This window comes from Ranitomeya variabilis, chromosome 2 (assembly GCF_051348905.1).
Source record: "Ranitomeya variabilis isolate aRanVar5 chromosome 2, aRanVar5.hap1, whole genome shotgun sequence".
In the NCBI taxonomy this organism is placed as follows: Eukaryota; Metazoa; Chordata; class Amphibia; order Anura; family Dendrobatidae; genus Ranitomeya; species Ranitomeya variabilis.
Genome location: NC_135233.1, coordinates 605421017 through 605444336, shown reverse-complemented (window position 1 = coordinate 605444336; position 23320 = coordinate 605421017). Strand labels below are relative to the sequence as shown.

Genomic DNA, 23320 nt, shown 5'->3' with positions numbered 1-23320 from the left:
TTGAACCTTGGACTCCCATGCTGCGAAGCACCAGTGTTGTCCACTGGACCACCATGCTGCTCAGAAAATAACCTTTAGAAAAGTAATTGATATTACTACCAGCACCAATGAGAACATCAGGAAAAACTAAAGCAGGTCTATTTGCAACTTCTTATGGTGGGATTTGAACCCAGTAATTTCATGTTGCAAAGCATTAGAACTTTCCACTGAGCCACCATGCTGCCTGCGAGTTTATTTCTGGCCAGATCATCAATAGGACTCACACCCTCTATGGGAAAGTCAGCAAAAACTAGAGCAGGTCCCATTACAATCACTGACTACAATTTGTTAAATACACCTGAGAGGAGGAATCTCATTGCCCTCAGTCAGAGTTGAACCCAGGGAACCAGCATTAGACAGCAGCACTAACCACCGGGCCATCATGCTGCCTGAGTGCTAGCTTCTGGGTAAGTCGTCAATAGGACTCACAGCACCTATGGGAAGGTCAGGAAACAGACATAGCTGCCCAACACATCTAACCAATCTGTTCATTGATTTCAATTTCTGCAGTGCGGTGGAAATGAAATCAGATGATGCAGAGTATAATGCAGAAGTGTATTCGCTAATCTTCTTTTTCCACACTTAGGGGGGTTTTTTTATGTGCACCCAAAAAAAGCCGTGTTGCAGTGTAAAGTATGTTGGATGGGGTCAGACTCAGATTAGACCGTGCAGTTGCGCTGGAGTCGGACCATCATGTGCAGGTTTGGAGATGGTATCACATTATGGTATGTGGGGGGTCCGATCTGGGGGGCTCCATACAGTGGGGGCCATTTAGTATCTGCGGACACAGTTCTTGTACACTTTACGTCATGGTTTCAGTCGTTTCACGGTCATTCTGCACACAGTGTCTTATGCCGTACGATTGCAGGGAGGTTGGAGTTTTGCAAAAACATGGCCGCTGCTAACGACCTTATACCGGAAGGTAAGTTTGGATTTAGTTTCCCTCCAGCTCGATCCAGCCTTCGGTACACGTGCACCCTCGGATGGGGAACGTTGGTGGACGGCCATTTTCAGGTCTCTCCAGAGATGCTCCATTGGTTTTAGGCCAGGGCTCTGGCTGGGCCGGTCAGGAATGGTCACAGAGTTGTTCTGAAGCCGCTCCTTTGTTATTTTAGCTGTGTGCTTAGGCTCATTGTCTTGTTGGTGAACCTTCGGCCATGCCTGATGTCCAGAGCACTCTGGAAGAGGTTTTCACCCAGGATATCTCTGTACTTGGCCGCATTCATGTTTCCTTTAGTGGTAACCAGTCGTCCTGTCCTGTTTGGGTGAGACCCGTGCCGGCTCTAGATAACAGCCGTCGTCTCCACGTATGGTGGGTGTTCAGCTCCAGAGCCCCTTCCACACACCCTGCACCCGACGTAGGATGCATTGTTATATCCTATGTCAGGAAGGGGTTAAAATACGCCATCCTTATGAAAACAGTCCTCATTATCCACAGCATCCAATCACAGCGCAGCTTTCATATTATCCCAGCTGATTTAGCTATGAAAGCTGAGCTCTGATTGGTTGCTGTGCACCGCCGGGCTTTCTGTTCGAAAGTCCTGATCCATAAGGTCCGTAGTGTAGATGATGTCTCCCCGTGTATCTCCGGCTCCGCAGACACAGTCTAAGGTGCAGCAAGATGTGGAGAAGATCTGGGCAAGATCCAGGCCAGTGTCATGGAGGCCAGGTAGGTGGAACTCGTCTGTGCAGGGCATGCTGGGAGTTGTAGTTCCGCAAATGCTGCAATGCCATTCTTTTGTTAATGGTGCATTTCTTTTCCTTTATTGCCTAATGCTGACGTTGTCCCCGGCCTCGCGCCATCTCTACAGTGGATCCTTCACAGCTCCCCTGAAATCCTCTGTGCTGAGGTCGCTCTTCTTAGTTCCAAGTCGGCCATTAGTAGACAAGATGGTGCCAGTGTTCTGTGCTAGTGGCTCCTCCGACCTCTGAAAAGATTATCCTGCCTGCAAATGTCGTGTGTCCTAGATCCCTGAAATAATCCTCGGATCGCTCGGCTGGGATCTCAGACCCCGATAGTTCTCTGCTCTTAGCATCTTCCAGAGGCCGTTTTTTACATCCCGTCATTCCTCCCGGCGCTGCTGATCCCCCGACCGGTCCATATACGCCATCTACGCCATCATGGAAGCATTTTATTATCTATGTCTGTCTATTATCTATTGTCTATCTATCGATCATGTACTATATCTACCTACCTATTATCTATTTATCGACTATCTCTTATCTATTATTTATCATCTATTCATTATCTATTATCTATCTCTCGTTTTTTTCTTTGTCTTATTTTTTATACATACCTTTTCTATGTCTTTCTTTATTTTTTTTCCTTTCTCTATCTCTTTTTCTCTCTCTCTCTCTTCCTTTAATTTTCTTTTTCGATTTATTTCCCCTCTCTCTCTACTTTTAATTCTCTCATATCTTTGTCTAACTAGATCTCTATTTCTTGTTTTGTCTATTTATCTGTATATTTATCTCAGTCTGTTTTCTCTCCTGATTTACTGTAATTCACACCCAGAGCTGTATTTACAATTCTGCTGTAATCAGACTGCATTCTCCTCTGTACATGAGTAACGTAATGTATGAATCTGAGTGCAGCTCTGGGGTATAATACAGGATGTAACTCAAGATCAGTAATGTAATGTATGTACACAGTGACTGCACCAGCAGAATAGTGAGTGCAGCTCTGGGGTATAATACAGGATGTAACTCAGGATCAGTAATGTATGTACACAGTGACTGCACCAGCAGAATAGTGAGTGCAGCTCTGGGGTATAATACAGGATGTAACTCAGGATCAGTGTTGTAATGTATGTACACAGTGACTGCACCAGCAGAATAGTGAGTGCAGCTCTGGGGTATAATACAGGAGGTAAATCAGGATCAGTGTTGTAATGTATGTACACAGTGACTGCACCAGCAGAATAGTGAGTGCAGCTCTGGAGTATAATAGAGGATGTAACTCAGGATCAGTAATGTACTGTATGTACACAGCGACTGCACCAGCAGAATAGCGAGTGCAGCTCTGGGGTATAATACAGGATGTAACTCAGGATCAGTAATGTAATGTATGTACACAGTGACTGCACCAGAATAGCGAGTGCAGCTCTGGAGTATAATACAGGAGGTAACTTAGGATCAGTAATGTAATGTATGTACACAGTGACTGCACCAGCAGAATAGTGACTGCAGCTCTGGGGTATAATACAGGATATAACCCAGGATCAGTAATGTAATGTATGTACACAGTGACTGCACCAGCAGAATAGTGAGTTCAGCTCTGGAGTATAATAGAGGATGTAACTCAGGATCAGTAATGTACTGTATGTACACAGCGACTGCACCAGCAGAATAGCGAGTGCAGCTCTGGGGTATAATACAGGATGTAACTCAGGATCAGTAATGTAATGTATGTACATAGTGACTGCACCAGCAGAATAGTGAGTGCAGCTCTGGAGTATAATACAGGAGGTAACTCAGGATCAGTAATGTAATGTATGTACACAGTGACTGCACCAGCAGAATAGTGACTGCAGCTCTGGAGTATAATACAGGAGGTAACTCAGGATCAGTAATGTAATGTATGTACACAGTGACTGCACCAGCAGAATAGTGAGAGCAGCTCTGGAGTATAATACAGGAGGTAAATCAGGATCAGTAATGTAATGTATGTACACAGTGACTGCACCAGCAGAATAGTGACTCCAGCTCTGGAGTATAATACAGAATATAACTCAGGATCAGTAATGTAATGTATGTACACAGTGACTGCACCAGCAGAATAGTGAGTGCAACTCTGGGGTATAATACAAGATGTAACTCAGGATCAGTAATGTAATGTATGTATACAGTGACTGCACCAGCAGAATAGTGACTGCAGCTCTGGAGTATAATACAGGATATAACTCAGGATCAGTAATGTAATGTATGTACACAGTGACTGCACCAGCAGAATAGTGAGTGCAGCTCTGGGGAATAATTCAGGGTCAGTTGTGTATTGTATGTAGTAATGTGACGCTTCTGAGCTGCTGCACTTGTTGCGGCCTCGGGCTCATCGATCCTTTACTCCACTCCTACTTTTGCAGGTCTGCTCCACAGACAGTGATTTATGTTGAGCACTGGACATTTACATTCAGTTGTCTCATTTTCGGTGCTCGCGGCTCAGTGTGTTGATGCTGTGATTCCCCCTATATATTTATTGTCCTGGATCCACCTTACATGCACAGAGAGGTAGAAGAGACATTTATTACAAGTAAACCAAAATGTACAAAATATTCAGAGCCGAGTCCACAGATCAAGCCCCACGGCCAGAACGCTGAACCGCGCAGCTTCACCCCAGCAATCCTTTAGCATCCGTCCGGTGCGGCCGCTTCCTGAGTCACGTGATATTTACACTATGTACAATGGAGGTGCGGAGCTGCGTTCCTGTGCAGTCTTTGTGTCGCTTCATCATTAGTCTGGTACCTTGATCCTTAATTCTTGGGGTCTTCTGGAGGAACCACTTCCATAATCATCTGTACGTACATGGTGATGGGCTCTGGAATAAGAGCGATACCTTGTGTTAGGAAGCACATCTAGAGGGTGATACAGACTGCAGCTTAAAGTGGGGTGGGATGCCCTGCCGGGGTCTGGAGGGGGAGACTGACCAAATCTCACCAAATGTTCACCTGTAGAGCTTATATCTGCCCTCCTCTAGTACGGAGCATGGAGGTTATATTAAAGATTAGAAACAAATGTGTAGTCATTTACCAATATAATACTTTATCAGTAAATAGTAGTCATTCATTAAATATATAGAAAAAAGTAATACAACTGTGTGAGTCTCATAAAAAGAGACATTTAGAGACAGACAGGGCAGTTTTTAAGAACTCGACGCATGTCCTCTGAAAACCGTACCCATCATCAACAGGCTGAAACCCTGATAAATACTCGTAGATTCAGAGAAAGGTTATAAATCTAAAGACAGTCGTTGTTGGCCTATAAATCAGCTCGTCGCCATCGGAATAATGCTGATATGAAACCGCGCTTCATATCTACGTGTAATTCCCACTGGATGCAGACAAGAGACATCTTCACAGAATATTGGCTAAAACGTCTCACAGATAGAGACCTTAAAGGGAAGGTGCCACCAGTTTTCTTGTATTTTTTTTTTGTGTGAAATTAAGCTTAAAATAGTAAATAAAATGTACTAATGCAATGTTTGCAAACATTTCTATATGAAAAATATTATATATTTTCTTACAAATATATATATTTACCACCAGGGGGAGCATTTTCCGTTTTAGACCTCAAGCAGCTATAGTAAGACTTACCAGCTTTACTGTTAGCTGGAAAATTGGGGCAGAAACTGCTGACATCACCATTTCCCTCCCCTTTTGGGTGGTCTAATATCCCTGGGGCAGAATGAAGAGCAGCATCACAGGGCAGCGCTATTTTGTGTGTGACTGCTCTGTGATCTGCTATCACCAGCAGTTACTGCATCAGAAACACAGCTTGTTTACAGAGGAGCAGAAGAGAGTGGGCTCAGCAGCATGGTGGACTGGAGGAAGAGTGAAGTGGTGTGTGTGTTTGTATTGGCTCGTTCACGAATGACACAATCACTAAGAGCCGGCTCCCTGCTGTGAATGAAAGGAGACGAGTCTTTTTTTTTTTTCCTTTTTTTTTTTCTTTCTTGTCTGGGCCTGGCAGCTTCTCAGATTCAGCCAGTGAAGTGTTTCTGTGACTCATGTGGGAGGAGCAGACAGCAGAGAGGTAGAGTGGAGTCTGTGGACTGTAAATAAATGCATGTGAGTTACCATGTGACCCAAAGAAAGGGGCAATATTACACTGGCTTGAGTGGCTTCCTCCCTGGTATGTGACTGTGTAGGAGGAATGACAAATTGTATGTTCATCATCATCATCATCATCTGCAATGACCTGTGAGTTACCTTTTGTCCCAAATAAAGATACACTTTACTGTGGCCTCATCCATGGCATATATACATATATGGTACTAGATGGTGGCCCGATTCTAATGCATCGGGTATTCTAGAATATGCATGTCCACGTAGTATATTGCACAGCCCACGTAGTATATTGCCCAGCCACGTAGTATATTGCCCAGCCCACGTAGTATATTGCACAGCCCACGTAGTATATTGCACAGCCCACGTAGTATATTGCCCAGTCACGTAGTATATTGCCCAGACACGTAGTATATTGCCCAGACACGTATGTAACAGGTTAAAAAAGAGTTAAAATAAAAAATAAACATACTCACCTTCCGAGGGAGCCCTTATAGTCCTGTCGCCTGTGTGTAGTGCAAGCGGCAGCTTCCTGTCCCAGGGTTGGATGCGCGCAGGACATGTGATGACTTCGCGGTCACATGACCGTGACGTCATGTAAGGTCCTTCTCGCATACCATCCTTGGCACTGGAGCCTGCCACTTGCACTGCCGAGGAGAGGACGCAACGACGGAGGGTGAGCATAGCAGGTTTTTTTTTAAATTATTTTTAACATTACATTTTTTTTACTATTGATGTCGCATAGGCAGCATCAATAGTAAAAAGTTGGGGACACACAGGGTTAATAGCAGCGGTTACGGAGTGTGTTAAACACGGCATAACGTGGTCCGTTACCGCCGGCATTAACCCTGTGTGAGCGCTGACTGGAGGGGAGTATGAAGCGGGCACTGACTGCGGGGAGGAAGGAGCGGCCATTTTTCCGCCGGACTGTGCCGGTCGTTGATTGGTCGTGGCTGTCTGTGGGGCCTCTCCGGGGTCTGTGCGGGACCGTGGGTGGTCTGTACGGCATGCTGGGGGGTCTGTACGGCCTGCTGGGGGTCTTTGTGTCTGTGCAGGCATCGTCCGATGGGACTACAAGTCCCATCGGACGATGCCTGCTACACTGACAGTGATTGACACATTAGCCAATGATGGGACAGTAGTAGTCCCATCATCCGGCTAATGTGTTGAATATAAAAAAAAAAAATACTCCATACATGCTACATACATACATACTACATTCATACTCCATACATACATATATAGATACTACATACATGACATACATATAGACATACAGTACATATAACAGAGTATATACTCACCGTTACTTGTCACTTTGTTCCCCGAAGCCAGTGTCATCTGTAAAAAATATGAAAAAAAACAAACAACCAATATACTACCTGTCCGCAGAAATCCACGAGTGTCCCACAACGATCTCCATTTTTTTCCCGCCGGATCCATTTTTTCCCGCCGGATCCGTTTTTTTTTTTATCTGATGCTGCTGCTCTCCATGGGAGATCGTCGTGGGACACTCGTGGATTTCTGCGGACAGGGAGTATATTGGTTGTTTGTTTTTTACATATTTTTTACAGATGACACTGGCTTCAGGGAACAAAATGACAAGTAATGGTGAGTATGAAATCTATGTTTAATGTACTGTATGTCTATATGTATGTCATGTATGTAATGTATGAATGTACTGTATGGAGTATGTAGCATGTATGTATGTAGCATGTACGTAGGTAGCATGTACGTAGGTAGCATGTACGTAGGTAGCATGTACGTAGGTAGCATGTACGTAGGTAGCATGTACGTAGGTAGCATGTACGTAGGTAGCATGTACGTAGGTAGCATGTACGTAGGTAGCATGTACGTAGGTAGCATGTACGTAGGTAGCATGTACGTAGGTAGCATGTACGTAGGTAGCATGTACGTAGGTAGCATGTACGTAGGTAGCATGTACGTAGGTAGCATGTACGTAGGTAGCATGTACGTAGGTAGCATGTATGTAGGTAGCATGTATGTAGGTAGCATGTATGTAGGTAGCATGTATGTATGTATGTATGTAGAGCGCCTCACTGTCGCAGGGCCGAGGGGTACCCGGTACCGGGCCTCTCTGTCTCGGTTCTGGGATTGTCACGGTGGCTAGACCCGGTCCGTGACCCTGCTAAGGGGCGTCCAGTAGAAGTTGAGAGTGATGATGTGTAGTGCACGGTGCGATGAATAACGAGGACACAGGGTTGCAGTCTCTTTACCTTTTTACTGAAGGTTTCGAGATACTCAATCCAGAGCACTGTTAACAGGGCTGGCTGAGACCGGCCGGTCCAAAGGCACATCCGGAGTTCCCTTAGCAGGTGGGAATCAGTGTCTACCTTCTAGCGCTTGTGTGTTGTAGTCCTTCCCTGCTGATCACCCCGGGATAGTGCTCACAACTGATTCTGTCTGTCTATGATGTTCGTTCTCTACGTCCCCCAGATGATATGGTTAGGATGCACCGGTATGACGGGGTAGGCCTGGAGTTCTTCCAGGACCCTAGAGTCGCCCCTCTCCCACAGCTGCCTCCGTTGTCTGCTTAGGTGTTTAAGTGAGACAGCCAACCTATAATTGGCTGCCCTGCCGTGGTTTGAAGTAATGCTTAAAGTCTCTTACTTTCTCGGCGTTCCGGCCACCGACTTTGCGCCTCAGAAGGATGTTGCCTCGATCTTACAGCACGACTCCTTCTGGTCCTATCACCTCTGCGCTGTATTCCTGTTTCTCACTCCTTCACAATACCCCTCGCTTCTTGCCCTTTCCTAGGAGACTGCCGCTGAAAGCACAGGCACGGCTCCGTAACGTTCTTTCTTGTTCACTAGGGCTCTGCCAGGATCCCACCTCTGACAGGTCCTCTCTCGAGCTCTTCCCAGCTCCTTTCTCTCTGACTTCCTGTCCAACCCCCAGTTTTACCCAAGTGTGAGGAGTGGTCTAATAGATAGAACCACCCCCCCTGGTGGCCGGAGTGTGAAGTGTATTGTGGGTGTGTGTTACCTGGTCAGGTGAACTCCTTTAGTGCAATCAGACGTACTATCACTCCCCTTAGTGGCAGAGCAACAGTACTGCAACGACCAGGACTCTGGGGCGCTGCACTCCCCCCCGGTTAAATCCAGTACTCCCGGACTGGGAAAAGAAAAACAACATTACATGTTAGCAGGAAACACACAAAACTTTGAAACACTATAAACAAGTAAATGCTATGAACCAGTAACTATATAACAATGCTTCCCTTTATGGGAGGTGAGGACACTTGAACGTTACGCAAATCTTGGGTCATGCACAGTTTATGACTCCCAGTCCAGTGGTTGAAACAGCGGGGACCCCGGGTAAACAAAGGGGTCCCCTTTTAAAAGTTTTTGGAGCAATTCACTGTCCATTACTCCGTTGTCCATTTTTAAACCTGTAACAAAAGATATGCACACAAACATTTTCAACTAAATAGCAGCCCTCATTAATACCTCCAAGTTTTGTAGCGGAGTGGAGTTTGATTCTTGGTGCTGCGTGTCGATCTCCGCAGTGCAGGGGTTGCTATTGGCCTAACAGGGCCCGCTATGCTTGCTACCGCTGGTGTAGTGCACTGTCTTCTAGCTACGCTTCTAGTGAGTCTGGGTAACACTGGCAGGCTGGAGCTCTCAGGGCTGCTGCTACCAACAGTGGGTATGGCAGATTCGCCGATAGAGGGAGGACTTGCCGGTTCAACGGTTGGCATGGCATCATCAGGTAGGATCTGCTGAGGTTGCGGGCCTGGATGATCTGGCACCATAATTAGTTCTGGTGGGTTCGGTTGATGGAACATTAGGACAGGTACCACGATGGCCTGATTTATCTGAGTCCAGGACTGGGGAAAATCACCAAGAACAGTGTGTATCATCTCCTCTTCTACAGGTGGGGAGGTTCCTGGAGCCGTTTCCCTCTCTCTCAACTTATCAGGGCAGATTTTAAGGTGATCCCTGGATATCGCCGTCGAGGTCTCCCCTCCATCCTTGCTGATGAGACAGACCTTCGTGTTGTCGAAATCGGATGGCAGGATGGTATACGGTTCCGCTTCCCATTGGTCATCGAGTTTGTGTAGTCTCCGCTTTCGTTTGAGTACTTGCTCACCAGGTGACAAGGGAATCGCAGGAGCATGCTGGTTGTAGTCTCTTTCTTGTTTCTGTCTGGACTGAGGGAGACTTCTTTCCACGCATTCCTGTACTTGGAGGTGCCTTTGCTGCCTCTCTGCATCCCAATCTGTATCCTGCGAGGTATCTTCGGGGGTTAGGCCCCCAATGTCCAGATCAACGGGTAACTTGCTAGATCTTCCTCGCATCAGGTACGCTGGAGTGCAGTTGGTGGAATTCAGTGGAATGTGATTGTACATGTCCACCAGGTCAGGCAACTTGGTTGGCCACAGGCTCCGTTCCTCTACGGGCAAGGTCTTCAGTAAGTCGATCACCACTTGGTTCATCTTTTCACACATCCCGTTGGTTTGGGGATGGTACGGGGTGGTTCTGATCTTCTTACACCTGTACAGATGGCAGAACTCTTGGAACACCTCTGCTTCGAATGCTGGCCCCTGATCGGTCAGTACCTTCTCCGGGTACCCATGGGCCCTACAAAAGTACTGCTGGAAGGCCTTGGCGGCCGTTCTGGCCGTTAGATCCTTGACAGGTACAACCACCAAAAATCTGGAGTAGTGATCTACGATGGTAAGAGCGTAGATATAGCCTGACCGGCTAGGCATCAGCTTCACATGATCCAGTGCGACCAGTTCGAGCGGCCGTTTGGTGATGATGGGCTGCAAGGGGGCCCGTTGGCTGTCACGGTCCTTCCTGCGTAGGCTACATGGACCGCGCTCCTGACACCACTTCTCAATGGCTCTCTTCATGCCAATCCAATAGAACCTCCCTCGGAGTAGCCTCTCCAGCTTCCTCCATCCGAAGTGTCCGGCTCCATCGTGGTAGGCTCCCAGAACCATGGGCGCATCTCGCCTTGGCACCACTATCTGCCATACCAATTCATGAGTACATGGGTCGATGCTCCTCCGGCACAGCTTACCATCGTGAATAAACAGTTTGCTTCTCCCCTTCCACAGCTGTCGTGCCTCCTGTGGATCATCTGGGCCGGGATGCAACCCTGCCTGCATCAAGAGCTCTTTCACCCGACGGACCGCGGGGTCACCATCCTGGGTCTCCGCCCATCCGTGATGGGGCAGGGGATTCAGCGTGGCATCCTGTTGGTTCTTGTGCCTGTTCTTCACATGATGGGAGTACTGAGCGGCTTTGGGGCGATGGAATGCGGGCAGCTCCACCTCTTCAAGTGCCTCCGGGTCCTCCCGTTTCTGGCAAATTGGGCATCCGGGACAAGGCATCGGCATTCGCATTCTTGCGTCCTGCCCGGTACTTGATGGTGAAGTCGTAGTTGGACAGCCGGGCCATCCACCGCTGTTCCAAGGCCCCGAGTTTGGCTGTATCCAAGTGCGTCAGCGGATTGTTATCCGTGAAGACGGTGAATTTCTCCGAGGCCAGGTAGTGTTTGAACCTCTCTGTCACTGCCCAGACGATGGCAAGGAACTCCAGTTTAAAGGAACTGTAGTTGTCAGGGTTCCTTTCCGTGGGACGAAGCTTCCTGCTGGCGTAAGCGATCACCCTCTCCTTGCCTTTCTGGACCTGGGACAGCACGGCCCCCAATCCTACATTGCTGGCATCCGTATACAGCACAAACGGTTGGTCGTATTCGGGGTAGGCCAGTACCTCTTCTCCCGTCAGTGCCGACTTCAAACAAGTGAAGGATCCTTCCAGCCCCTCGTTCCAATCAAATGGGGCATTCTTCCCCTTGGTCTTCTTTGATTGGCCCACCAACAGGTCTTGCAAGGGCGCGGCCTTCTTGGTGAAGTCCTTAATTAACCTTCGGTAATAGCCTACCAGCCCGAGGAACTGCCGGACTTCGTGGAGGTTGCTGGGCTTCGGCCAGTCCTGGATCACTGTGACCTTGTCGGGGTCTGGGGCCACTCCTTCAGCACTCACCACATGGCCCAGGTACTTCACTTTGGGTTTCAGCAGATGGCATTTGGACGGTTTCACCTTTAAGCCAAAGTTGGACAGGGCTTCAAACACCTCAGCCAGGTGCTTCAGATGGTCTTCGTAGGTCTTAGAGAAGACAATGACATCATCCAAATACAGCAGTACGGTTTCAAAGTTCTTGTGCCCCAGACAGCACTCCATCATCCTCTGGAATGTCCCCGGGGCATTGCACAATCCGAAGGGCATGTAGTTGAATTCGCAGAGACCCATCGGTGTCGTGAAGGCCGTCTTCTCTTTGTCCGCCTCCGCCACGGGAACCTGCCAGTACCCACTGGTGAGATCTAAGGTAGAGAAATAGTTAGCAGATTTTAAGGCAGCCAGAGACTCCTCTATCCTGGGCAGTGGGTATGCATCCTTATGTGTAATGCGATTCAATTGCCTGTAATCAACACACATCCTCATTGTGCCATCTTTTTAACAAGGACTAAGGGAGCTGCCCAGGGGCTACAACTGTCTCTCACCACCCCAGCCTCCTTCATTTCGCGTAACATGTCCTTGGCACACTGGTAATGAGCTGGGGGTACAGGGCGGTACCTCTCTTTTATGGGCCGATGATCTCCTGTGGGGATATGATGTTGGATCCCTTTCACCTGTACAAAATCTAAGGGGTGTTTGCTAAATACCCGCTCGTACTCGTGGACCACCCTGTAGGCCCCCCTGTTTCTGGTGGGATGGGGTAGAGTCAGTGCCCACATGCAATTCCCGACACCAATCTTTCGAGTGCCCTGCAGAACCGTTGTCCTCCGCCAGATTAGACGGGGCCAAGGGTCCAGGTGTCTGTATCACACTATTATTGACAGCGAACAGTTTGGCGAGCGTGGCATACTTGGTGAGATGGACACCTTCCTCCCCACAATTAAGGACACGTACTGGCACCCTCCCCTGGCGGACGTCGACCACCCCCCTGGCTGTTAGGAGAGTAGGCCTATTGTCTGAATATACGGGTTCTACCAGGGCCTGGTAGTCCTTACCCCTGAGGCCTATGGCTGCCCGACACCTTATCAACATCTCACTCCTGGGAGGTTTTGCGATAGGGTTTGAATCACTCACAGTGAAACGACCAATTTCACCACCAGTCAGCTCTACCTGCTGTCTCTGCATCAGAGCTGATTTCTTTTTGCAGGGAGCGTTGTTCACTGTAGCCAGCGGTTTCTGCTACCTGTTGTAACAAGATGATAACTTCTGCAAGACAATTTTCTATAACATTGGTACCAATAGTCATCATGGGATTACATTCACGGCGGTCAATATCAACAATTACAATCCCCTGGGCCTTCAATTCCACCCGCCCCACCTTGATGGTGACCTCTTTATACCTCACTTGTGGCAATGGCTGACCATTACTGGCTATTATGGTGAAATCGTCATCGGGGCCACGAGTAATATCAGTGTCCTCCCAATACCGTTTATAAAGCACGTAAAGCATAGTCGTCACCTGAGAACCGGTGTCCAGTAGAGCGTTCATGGGGATACCGTCGATCACAACAGGAAGAACTGGTCGCCCTCCAACGTACTTGGCTCTCCAATGCTGCGGGCCTGATCGTCCTACTCCTGGGGTTTGGCCCTTTGCCCCAGGGGTTGCTCATTTAAAGGACAGTACCTTGTAAGGTGGCCCACCTGGTGACAGCGGCGGCAGATAGGTCGTCCGTCCCGATGGAAGCGATCGTCGTCCCGGCCTCTGGTCGGCGGAGTCCTCCTCTGTCGCATCCAGGGGACATCCTCTGGTCTGGAGGCCAGATGGATCTTCTCCTTGGGGGCCTCCTGTAGGGACTGCACAGTCCGGGCTAGGGCAGCAACGCTCTTTGTCAGCTCCTGCATCTGGAGGCGGAGTCCTGCGGGGGAGTCGTCCTCTAAGCTCTGGGCATCGGCCTCGGCGGCGACTGGAGCATCTGGCACCACCTCCTGGTGGTACGTGAGGGCTTGACACCTGGGAGGTACCGCACGGCTGGGCTGTCGCTCCTGCAGCGCCTGGATGGCTTTATCCTTGAATTGCGCAAAAGTCAGGTCTGGATTTTGCATGGCCAGGAAGTGCAACTGGCCCCTTTGGTGACTGCACAGGAGCCCCTCAATGAACCGCTCTTTCAGGAGTTTATCCTCATCTTGCATGCTGCCGGGGTCACTCTGCTTAATGGCCCGCAGCGCCTCCTGGAGATTAAGGGCATAGTCCCGTAAGCTATCCTGCGGTCTCTGTTTGCATCCATAGAAAGTCAATTTAATTTCTGTAGCAGTACGGGTATCGAAGGTGGCCTTAAGCTTTGCAAAAACCTGCTGTGCAGTTCCCTTATCCGCGGCGGGCCAAGACTTCACTTCTCTCAAAGCCGCTCCAAAGAGTTGGCCTGTTATCATATGAACTTTCTGAGGCTCTGTCAAGGGGTAGAACTCGAGCAGGCTGCAGATCCCTTCTTTAAAGTCAGTTAATGTATGCGACTCCCCGGAGTATCGCGGGAGCCAGGCTGCTCCGGGCAGGTACGGCATAGAGAAGGGCATTATGGCCGTTGTGGTGGCGGCAGTCTCCAACTGGCTGATGGGGGCAGTGGGCTCTGCGGCAACCGGTGGTGGTATGAGGGCCGCGGCTACGTCCGCTCCAGGGACCAGAGCTGCCTCTGTGTCCACGGCTGCGACCGGCGCCTCAGCTCCTCCCGACTCAGACATGGCCGTCCCTTCCTCCTACTAACCTGCTGGAGGTCGGGGTTCCTCTTCCGGGGTTGGCGCTTTACCGCGCTTTCTCGTTCCGCGCTCCTTTTGACCGGTTCCACCCACGAAGCTAAGGCTCCTCCCTCCGTGCGCGGCGATGGCGAATTGTGGCGGGAACTCTTGGCGGCAATAGCAATGCACAGTCTTTGCAATAAGTCACAGTCCAAGCGCAATAAATCACAGTTCCAAGGCACACATGACCTGATTCTTCAGGCTTAAGTAGATCCTGTTCGTGACGGCAAGTTGGAGCGCCCCACTGTTGCAGGGCCGAGGGGTACCCGGTACCGGGCCTCTCTGTCTCGGTTCTGGGATTGTCACGGTGGCTAGACCCGGTCCGTGACCCTGCTAAGGGGCGTCCAGTAGAAGTTGAGAGTGATGATGTGTAGTGCAGGGTGCGATGAATAACGAGGACACAGGGTTGCAGTCTCTTTACCTTTTTACTGAAGGTTTCGAGATTCTCAATCCAGAACACTGTTAACAGGGCTGGCTGAGACCGGCCGGTCCAAAGGCACATCCGGAGTTCCCTTAGCAGGTGGGAATCAGTGTCTACCTTCTAGCGTTTGTGTGTTGTAGTCCTTCCCTGCTGAGCACCCCGGGATGGTCCTCACAACTGATTCTGTCTGTCTCTGATGTTCGTTCTCTACGTCCCCCAGATGATATGGTTAGGACGCACCCGTATTACGGGGTAGGCCTGGAGTTCTTCCGGGACCCTAGAGTCGCCCCTTTTCCACAGCTGCCTCCGTTGTCTGCTTAGGTGTTTAAGTGAGACAGCCAACCTATAATTGGCTGCCCTGCCGTGGTTTGAAGTAATGCTTAAAGTCTCTTACTTTCTCGGCGTTCCGGCCACCGACTTTGCGCCTCAGAAGGATGTTGCCTCGATCTTACAGCACGACTCCTTCTGGTCCTATCACCTCTGCGCTGTATTCCTGTTTCTCACTCCTTCACAATACCCCTCGCTTCTTGTCCTTTCCTAGGAGACTGCCGCTGAAAGCACAGGCACGGCTCCGTAACGTTCTTTCTTGTTCACTAGGGCTCTGCCAGGATCCCACCCAGGGCCGGACTGGGACTAAAATTCAGCCCTGGCATTTGAAGTCACACAGGCCCACTTGTCGCATGGTGACTGTATAATATCTTTGTACACTTGTAGGCTACAAGAAGTGAGGGGAGTGTAACACGACTATATAACATAATTACAGCTGTATCCAGCATTACAGCTCAGCCCCCATAGAATGTAATACAACACAGCCCCCATAGAATGTAATACAAAACAGCCCCCATAGAATGTAATGCAGCACAGCCCCCATAGAATGTAATGCAGCACAGCCCCATAGAATGTAATGCAGCACAGCCCCATAGAATATAATGCAGCACAGGCCCATAGAATGGAATGCAGCCAGCCCCATAGAATATAATGCAGCACAGGCCCATGGAATGGAATGCAGCCAGCCCCATAGAATATAATGCAGCACAGGCCCATGGAATGGAATGCAGCCAGCCCCATAGAATATAATGCAGCACAGGCCCATGGAATGGAATGCAGCCAGCCCCATAGAATATAATGCAGCACAGGCCCATGGAAAGGAATGCAGCCAGCCCCCATAGAATGTAATGCAGGCAGGCAGCCCCCATAGGATATAATGCATGCAGGCAGCCCCCACAGAATGTAATGCAGGCAGGCAGCCCCCACAGAATGTAATGCATGCAGGCAGCCCCCACAGAATGTAATGCATGCAGGCAGCCCCCATAGAATGTAATGCATGCAGGCAGCCCCCATAGAATGTAATGCATGCAGGCAGCCCCCATAGAATGTAATGCATGCAGGCAGCCCCCATATAATGTAATGCAGGCAGGCAGCCCCCATAGAATGTAATGCAGGCAGGCAGCTCCCACAGAATGTAATGCAGGCAGGCAGCCCCCACAGAATGTAATGCATGCAGGCAGCCCCCATAGAATGTAATGCATGCAGGCAGCCCCCACAGAATGTAATGCATGCAGGCAGCCCCCATAGAATGTAATGCATGCAGGCAGCCCCCATAGAATGTAATGCATGCAGGCAGCCCCCATAGAGTGTAATGCATGCAGGCAGCCCCCATAGAATGTAATGCATGCAGGCAGCCCCCATAGAATGTAATGCATGCAGGCAGCCCCCATAGAATGTAATGCAGGCAGGCAGCCCCCACAGAATGTAATGCATGCAGGCAGCCTCCATAGAATGTAATGCATGCAGGCAGCCCCCATAGAATGTAATGCATGCAGGCAGCCCCCACAGAATGTAATGCATGCAGGCAGCCCCCATAGAATGTAATGCATGCAGGCAGCCCCCATAGAATGTAATGCATGCAGGCAGCCCCCATAGAATGTAATGCATGCAGGCAGGCAGCCCCCCCCCAGCTCCACAATCCAGTCATCAATCATTGATAAAAAAACAAACAAACACACTACTCACCTCTCTCCTTGTGCCCCGCGCTGCTCCTGGCTCCGGTCTCAGCAGCTGCAGTCTGCCCGCCCGGTCACACAGTGACACAGTGTCAGCGGCAGGCAGAGCGGGGAATGATGGGAGAGGGGGCGTCAGCGGACGCTCTCTCCTCCATCATTGCATTCAACTGTACCGGTGTCTATGACGCCGGTATAGTTGAATGCGGGGCCGGGAGTGTGCCGCGACAGCGTGGGGAGTGTGCCGACAGCGGCACACTCGAGCGGCCCACTACTGCCATTGGCCCTTCTGGCATTTGCCAGAACTGCCCTATGGCCAGTCCGGCCCTGATCCCACCTCTGACAGGTCCTCTCTCGAGCTCTTCCCAGCTCCTTTCTCTCTGACTTCCTGTCCCACCCCCAGTTTTACCCAAGTGTGAGGAGTGGTCTAATAGATAGAACCCCCCCCCCCCGGTGGCCGGAGTGTGAAGTGTATTGTGGGTGTGTGTTACCTGGTCAGGTGAACTCCTTTAGTGCAGTCAGACGTACTATCACTCCCCTTAGTGGCAGAGCAACAGTACTGCAATGACCAGGACCCTGGGGCGCTGCACTTGTATGTAGTATGTATGCAGCATGTATGTATGTAGCATGTATGTAGGTAGCATGTATGTAGGTAGCATGTATGTAGCATGTATGTATGTAGCATGTATGTATGTAGCATGTATGTATGGAGTATTTTTTATTTTTTTTTTATTTAACACATTAGCCGGATGATGGGACTATTACTGTCCCATCATTGGCTAATGTGTCAATCACTGTTAGTGTAGCAGGCATCGTCTGATGTGACTTGTAGTCCCATCGGACGATGCCTGCACACACGCATAGAGACCCCCCCACGCCGCACAGAGAGGGAGAGCGACACAGGGGGAGAGTGCAGCTTACCGGAGATCTCTGGGACTGTGGGCAAGTGGGGAGGTGGAGACAGAGCAGGTGAAGCACACAGGGCAGCGTGTGAGGAGCAGAGGATGTCTGCTCAGAACGTGCAGTGCTTGGCGTACAGAGGAGCAGGGAGGTAAATCACCCGCACTCCCCACTCTCCTGGCTCCAGTCAGCGCTTCTGTCCTGCAGCGATAGAGAGCAAGTGGAGCTGGGCAGATAGCACTGGGCTATAGTAAAATGGCGGCTAGTCACACCTACAGCAGTGAGTTGTACAGCCCACAGAGGCGTGCCCAGCTCACTGCTAATGCCTCTTCAATGTTATAGATAGGGTCCGCGGCGGTCTATTATCTCCTATGTCCATGGGGTGCTGTAAAATGACACTGCTAGTGTCGTGCTACTGCTGTGAAACCAAGATGTCAGCCCCCAGTTCCTTCTTTCTACTGGTATAACACACGAAATCTGTTTTATATGCATTCAAATCTTGGTTATAACAGCATGTTATGCTACATTACATTGATTAATGAATGATCTACAAATGCGGTACCTTACCTTTAATCATCATCTAACCCCTGCCCCATCAGTTACATGGCATAGATCGCGCCATCTCAGGGACATTTTAACTAAAAGTCATTACGTTCCATCGAAAACTAACTTGTTCCTGTTTGGCAGTAAAGGGCCACCACCTCGGGGCTCTCTCCTGCGGGACGTGCTCAATATAGAAATACATTCCGAAAAGCAGTACGTTTTACTCGCCAAGGGAGATAGACGAGTGATCTGATGGACAACGTTAACTGTTCCATCGTCTGACAGGCCCCTGCTTGTTAAGATACACGGGTATTACATACCTGGTAATGTGTTTTTTCATAAGACATGACGGCACCACGAGAGAGGGGATCCGCCCATCAAGGACAGGAAACCTTCAAGATAAAAGGGGGCGGCTCCTCTCTCTACATCAGGTATATAGAGAAACCAGCAGTCTATATATCGTTATATGTATTAACTCAAAACTAACTATGATAATTTAAACAGCACCAGAGTTGTTTAATACAAAAGTATATTTTATTAAATGCAAATACTAAAAGTTACCACACAGGATAACAATAACAGAAAAATAACACAAAATATATAATAGTAAATATATTGGTATGGACTAGTACCAAGATATAATGTGATCCCAAATGGTGTGCTAAAAAACGCACAGCGGTCACGGGCCCTACCTAGCAGCAATCAATCCTATAAATTAAAGGTGTCCATTGTAATTGGAACACCACAAGAGACAGACCCACATTTGTAAGTGAGAGGAAGGGAGGCAGGAAAAGAAAAACCTCCCTCGGCCAGTAGAAACACACTTGTGAATAGTCTTGTCACATATGCATATTAAGAAATTGTTGCTGCTAAAATGTAAGGAAAATAAACAGTTAGTTACCCATGAGAAGTGTTCAGTAATGTCCAGTAATGAGGGACCGGACCGCTTTCCCCGACGCGCGTTTCGCGAGGATAAACCTCGCTTCCTCAAGGGGGCGTGGTCTCAGATGTCTAAATGTCCATCTTAAATGCACGGCCGTTCCGGTCACCTGACCGGGAAATGGCCAATTGCATTACTTATCCTTGCGCCTGCGCAGACGCTGAGTCCGGCAAGTCAGGCGCGATCCCGCACTCCCAATGCGCATGCCCGATATGGCGGCAGGCGCCTAGCCGCACAATACCGGGCATGAGACATGGAAGCGCAGGGAACGCGAACGGTGCCTGGAGGCAGCGTCTGCGCCAGGGGCAGAAGACAAAACGAGGAAAAAGAGGGGTATTAATACCGTGGGGGTTAAATAGCCATATATAAGATATAACTATAAGACCAAAACAAGAACAAAAATGGGGGTGATACCGGTCAATGAGAAAATAATAAATAAATAAACGAAAAATATATAAACAACATATGTGTACATATCTCTATTGCACTTATATTACATAAAGCACACTATTGAGAAATTGAATATGATATAACAAAAAAGTGCCCTACTTGCGCTATGTGATGATAATATCTTACCACAAACACGAAGTGTCTATGGAAATTTTAAATGCATAATTAAAACCCATTACTAATTGTGCATAATACGAAAAAGTTTTTTGGCATGGGTTGTCATAAGGACAACGTGATAAAAATGCATAAATAGATAAATGATATCCATAACTGTATATATATTTATATATACAAGTTATAATATCATATTAAAATACCACAAGGTGAATAATAATATAAATGTGCATTAAATGACAGATATTAATATATTTAGAAATCTCCCCACATTAATTGTATAAAAACACTAAATATAACCCCACAAATAATGTCCAAGATAAATATTCCTGGGAGTTGTCGTCTGCGGGACCAGTTGTTCAGCAATTGTTCAGATTTGTTGTGCTTATTCTATTTTCCAAGAAGAAAGAAAAACTAAAGTAAAAAGCAAAGACAAGGGATTAAAAGATAATATATTAAAAATGAGACTTTAAAAGCTAACAGGAGATGGTCTATTACCTATGGCATTTAATTTGCCCAGAGGAAAGCTCAATATCAGACTAATTATAAGAAGGAAGCATAGCCCATCGACTCATTTAGGCCATTGGGTACCATAGATCCGAGGGTAAAAATCCACCAACATTCTCTCTGTGCTAGGAGGCGTTTGATGTTGCCACCCCTCACTCCAGCTTGTACATGCTCTATGCCTCTTACAGAAAGGGCTTTTGGGTTGCATTTGTGGAATAGCCGAAAATGACGAGGTAATGTTTTTAAAAGAGAAATTTCGGTTACTGTTTCAGCTGCCACTATGTCCAGGACATGCTCGCGTGTACGGGTGCCTAGACGTCTAGAAGTTAGGCCCACATAGACCTTTGGACAGGTACATGTTGCATAATAGATTACTTGAGTTGTGTTACAGTTAATATGTTGTCGAATGTTAAACTGTTTTTTTCCGTCTGTTGATTGGAAATCTTTAGAACGACAAATGTTTTTACATGCAACGCAGTTCCCGCAAGAAAAACAACCTTTTGTGGGACCACCTGAATGGAAAAAAGCACTACTACGATCAATGGCCGGGACATAGTGGCTGTTCATTAGGATGTCCCCTAGGTTCCTGCTACGTCTAGATGTCATGAGAGGGACATCACTGAGATTTTTGGCCAGGATCGGGTCCGTTTTTAGTACATTCCAATGTTTTTGGATGCAGGTTCTCATTTCCTGCCAATGGCTATTGTATGTGGAAATGTATCTAATTTTATTTTCCATTCTAATAGATTTATCCCTAGGACGCAGCAGGTCCTCTCTAAAGCATTTTTTGGCACGGTTGTATCCTGCTTTTATACACCTTTTGGAGTAGCCCCTATCTAGAAATCTTGCCCGTAAATCATTGGCCTGTAGCTGGATGGTGGGGATGGCGCCCGGGGCGCGGACCATGTGCAGTGCTGGCTACGTTACATTGATGATTTGTTTATTATTTGGCAAGGAACAGAAATACAATTACAGGACTTCATGCAGCAATTGAATCATAATGATGTCAATATCAAATTGACATATGATTTCAGTAAAAAGTCAATCAATTTTCTAGACATCAGTATTTTTGCTGATCAAGATCTCTTTCTACAAACCAATGTTTATAGAAAACCTACTTCAACTAACTCATTGCTGCATGCGAGTTCTAGTCATCCTTACAGTACAATTAAAGCCATCCCAGTTGGTCAATTCCTCAGGATGAGGCGGATCTGTTCCTCCGAATCTAATTTCCAGCTACAGGCCAATGATTTACGGGCAAGATTTCTAGATAGGGGCTACTCCAAAAGGTGTATAAAAGCAGGATACAACCGTGCCAAAAAATGCTTTAGAGAGGACCTGCTGCGTCCTAGGGATAAATCTATTAGAATGGAAAATAAAATTAGATACATTTCCACATACAATAGCCATTGGCAGGAAATGAGAACCTGCATCCAAAAACATTGGAATGTACTAAAAACGGACCCGATCCTGGCCAAAAATCTCAGTGATGTCCCTCTCATGACATCTAGACGTAGCAGGAACCTAGGGGACATCCTAATGAACAGCCACTATGTCCCGGCCATTGATCGTAGTAGTGCTTTTTTCCATTCAGGTGGTCCCACAAAAGGTTGTTTTTCTTGCGGGAACTGCGTTGCATGTAAAAACATTTGTCGTTCTAAAGATTTCCAATCAACAGACGGAAAAAAACAGTTTAACATTCGACAACATATTAACTGTAACACAACTCAAGTAATCTATTATGCAACATGTACCTGTCCAAAGGTCTATGTGGGCCTAACTTCTAGACGTCTAGGCACCCGTACACACGAGCATGTCCTGGACATAGTGGCAGCTGAAACAGTAACTGAAATTTCTCTTTTAAAAACATTACCTCGTCATTTTCGGCTATTCCACAAATGCAACCCAAAAGCCCTTTCTGTAAGAGGCATAGAGCATGTACAAGCTGGAGTGAGGGGTGGCAACATCAAACGCCTCCTAGCACAGAGAGAATGTTGGTGGATTTTTACCCTCGGATCTATGGTACCCAATGGCCTAAATGAGTCGATGGGCTATGCTTCCTTCTTATAATTAGTCTGATATTGAGCTTTCCTCTGGGCAAATTAAATGCCATAGGTAATAGACCATCTCCTGTTAGCTTTTAAAGTCTCATTTTTAATATATTATCTTTTAATCCCTTGTCTTTGCTTTTTACTTTAGTTTTTCTTTCTTCTTGGAAAATAGAATAAGCACAACAAATCTGAACAATTGCTGAACAACTGGTCCCGCAGACGACAACTCCCAGGAATATTTATCTTGGACATTATTTGTGGGGTTATATTTAGTGTTTTTATACAATTAATATGGGGAGATTTCTAAATATGTTAATATCTGTCATTTAATGCACATTTATATTATTATTCACCTTGTGGTATTTTAATATGATATTATAACTTGTATATATAAATATATATACAGTTATGGATATCATTTATCTATTTATGCATTTTCATCACGTTGTCCTTATGACAACCCATGCCAAAAAACTTTTTCGTATTATGCACAATTAGTAATGGGTTTTAATTATGCATTTAAAATTTCCATAGACACTTCGTGTTTGTGGTAAGATATTATCATCACATAGCGCAAGTAGGGCACTTTTTTGTTATATCATATTCAATTTCTCAATAGTGTGCTTTATGTAATATAAGTGCAATAGAGATATGTACACATATGTTGTTTATATATTTTTCGTTTATTTATTTATTATTTTCTCATTGACCGGTATTACCCCCATTTTTGTTCTTGTTTTGGTCTTATAGTTATATCTTATATATAGCTATTTAACCCCCACGGTATTAATACCC

General features: G+C 47.4%; 1 protein-coding gene and 1 long non-coding RNA gene across 2 annotated transcripts in view; one reads left to right on the top strand and one right to left on the bottom strand.

The window, feature by feature from the left end:
- Positions 1–4261: 4261 nt before the first annotated feature.
- SLC7A9 (solute carrier family 7 member 9) overlaps positions 4262–23320 on the bottom strand; it is a 55567-nt gene continuing 36508 nt past the window's right edge. Inside the window, exon 13 of the mRNA XM_077288664.1 lies at positions 4262–4573. Within this exon, the coding sequence (XP_077144779.1) occupies positions 4509–4573 (65 nt within the window). The 3' untranslated portion in view covers positions 4262–4508. The remainder of the gene's footprint in view (positions 4574–23320) is intronic.
- LOC143809760 (uncharacterized) lies at positions 7448–17658 on the top strand. Its single transcript, XR_013222440.1, has 3 exons — positions 7448–7513; positions 7814–7866; positions 17632–17658. It is a non-coding gene; the product is annotated as an uncharacterized LOC143809760 (long non-coding RNA).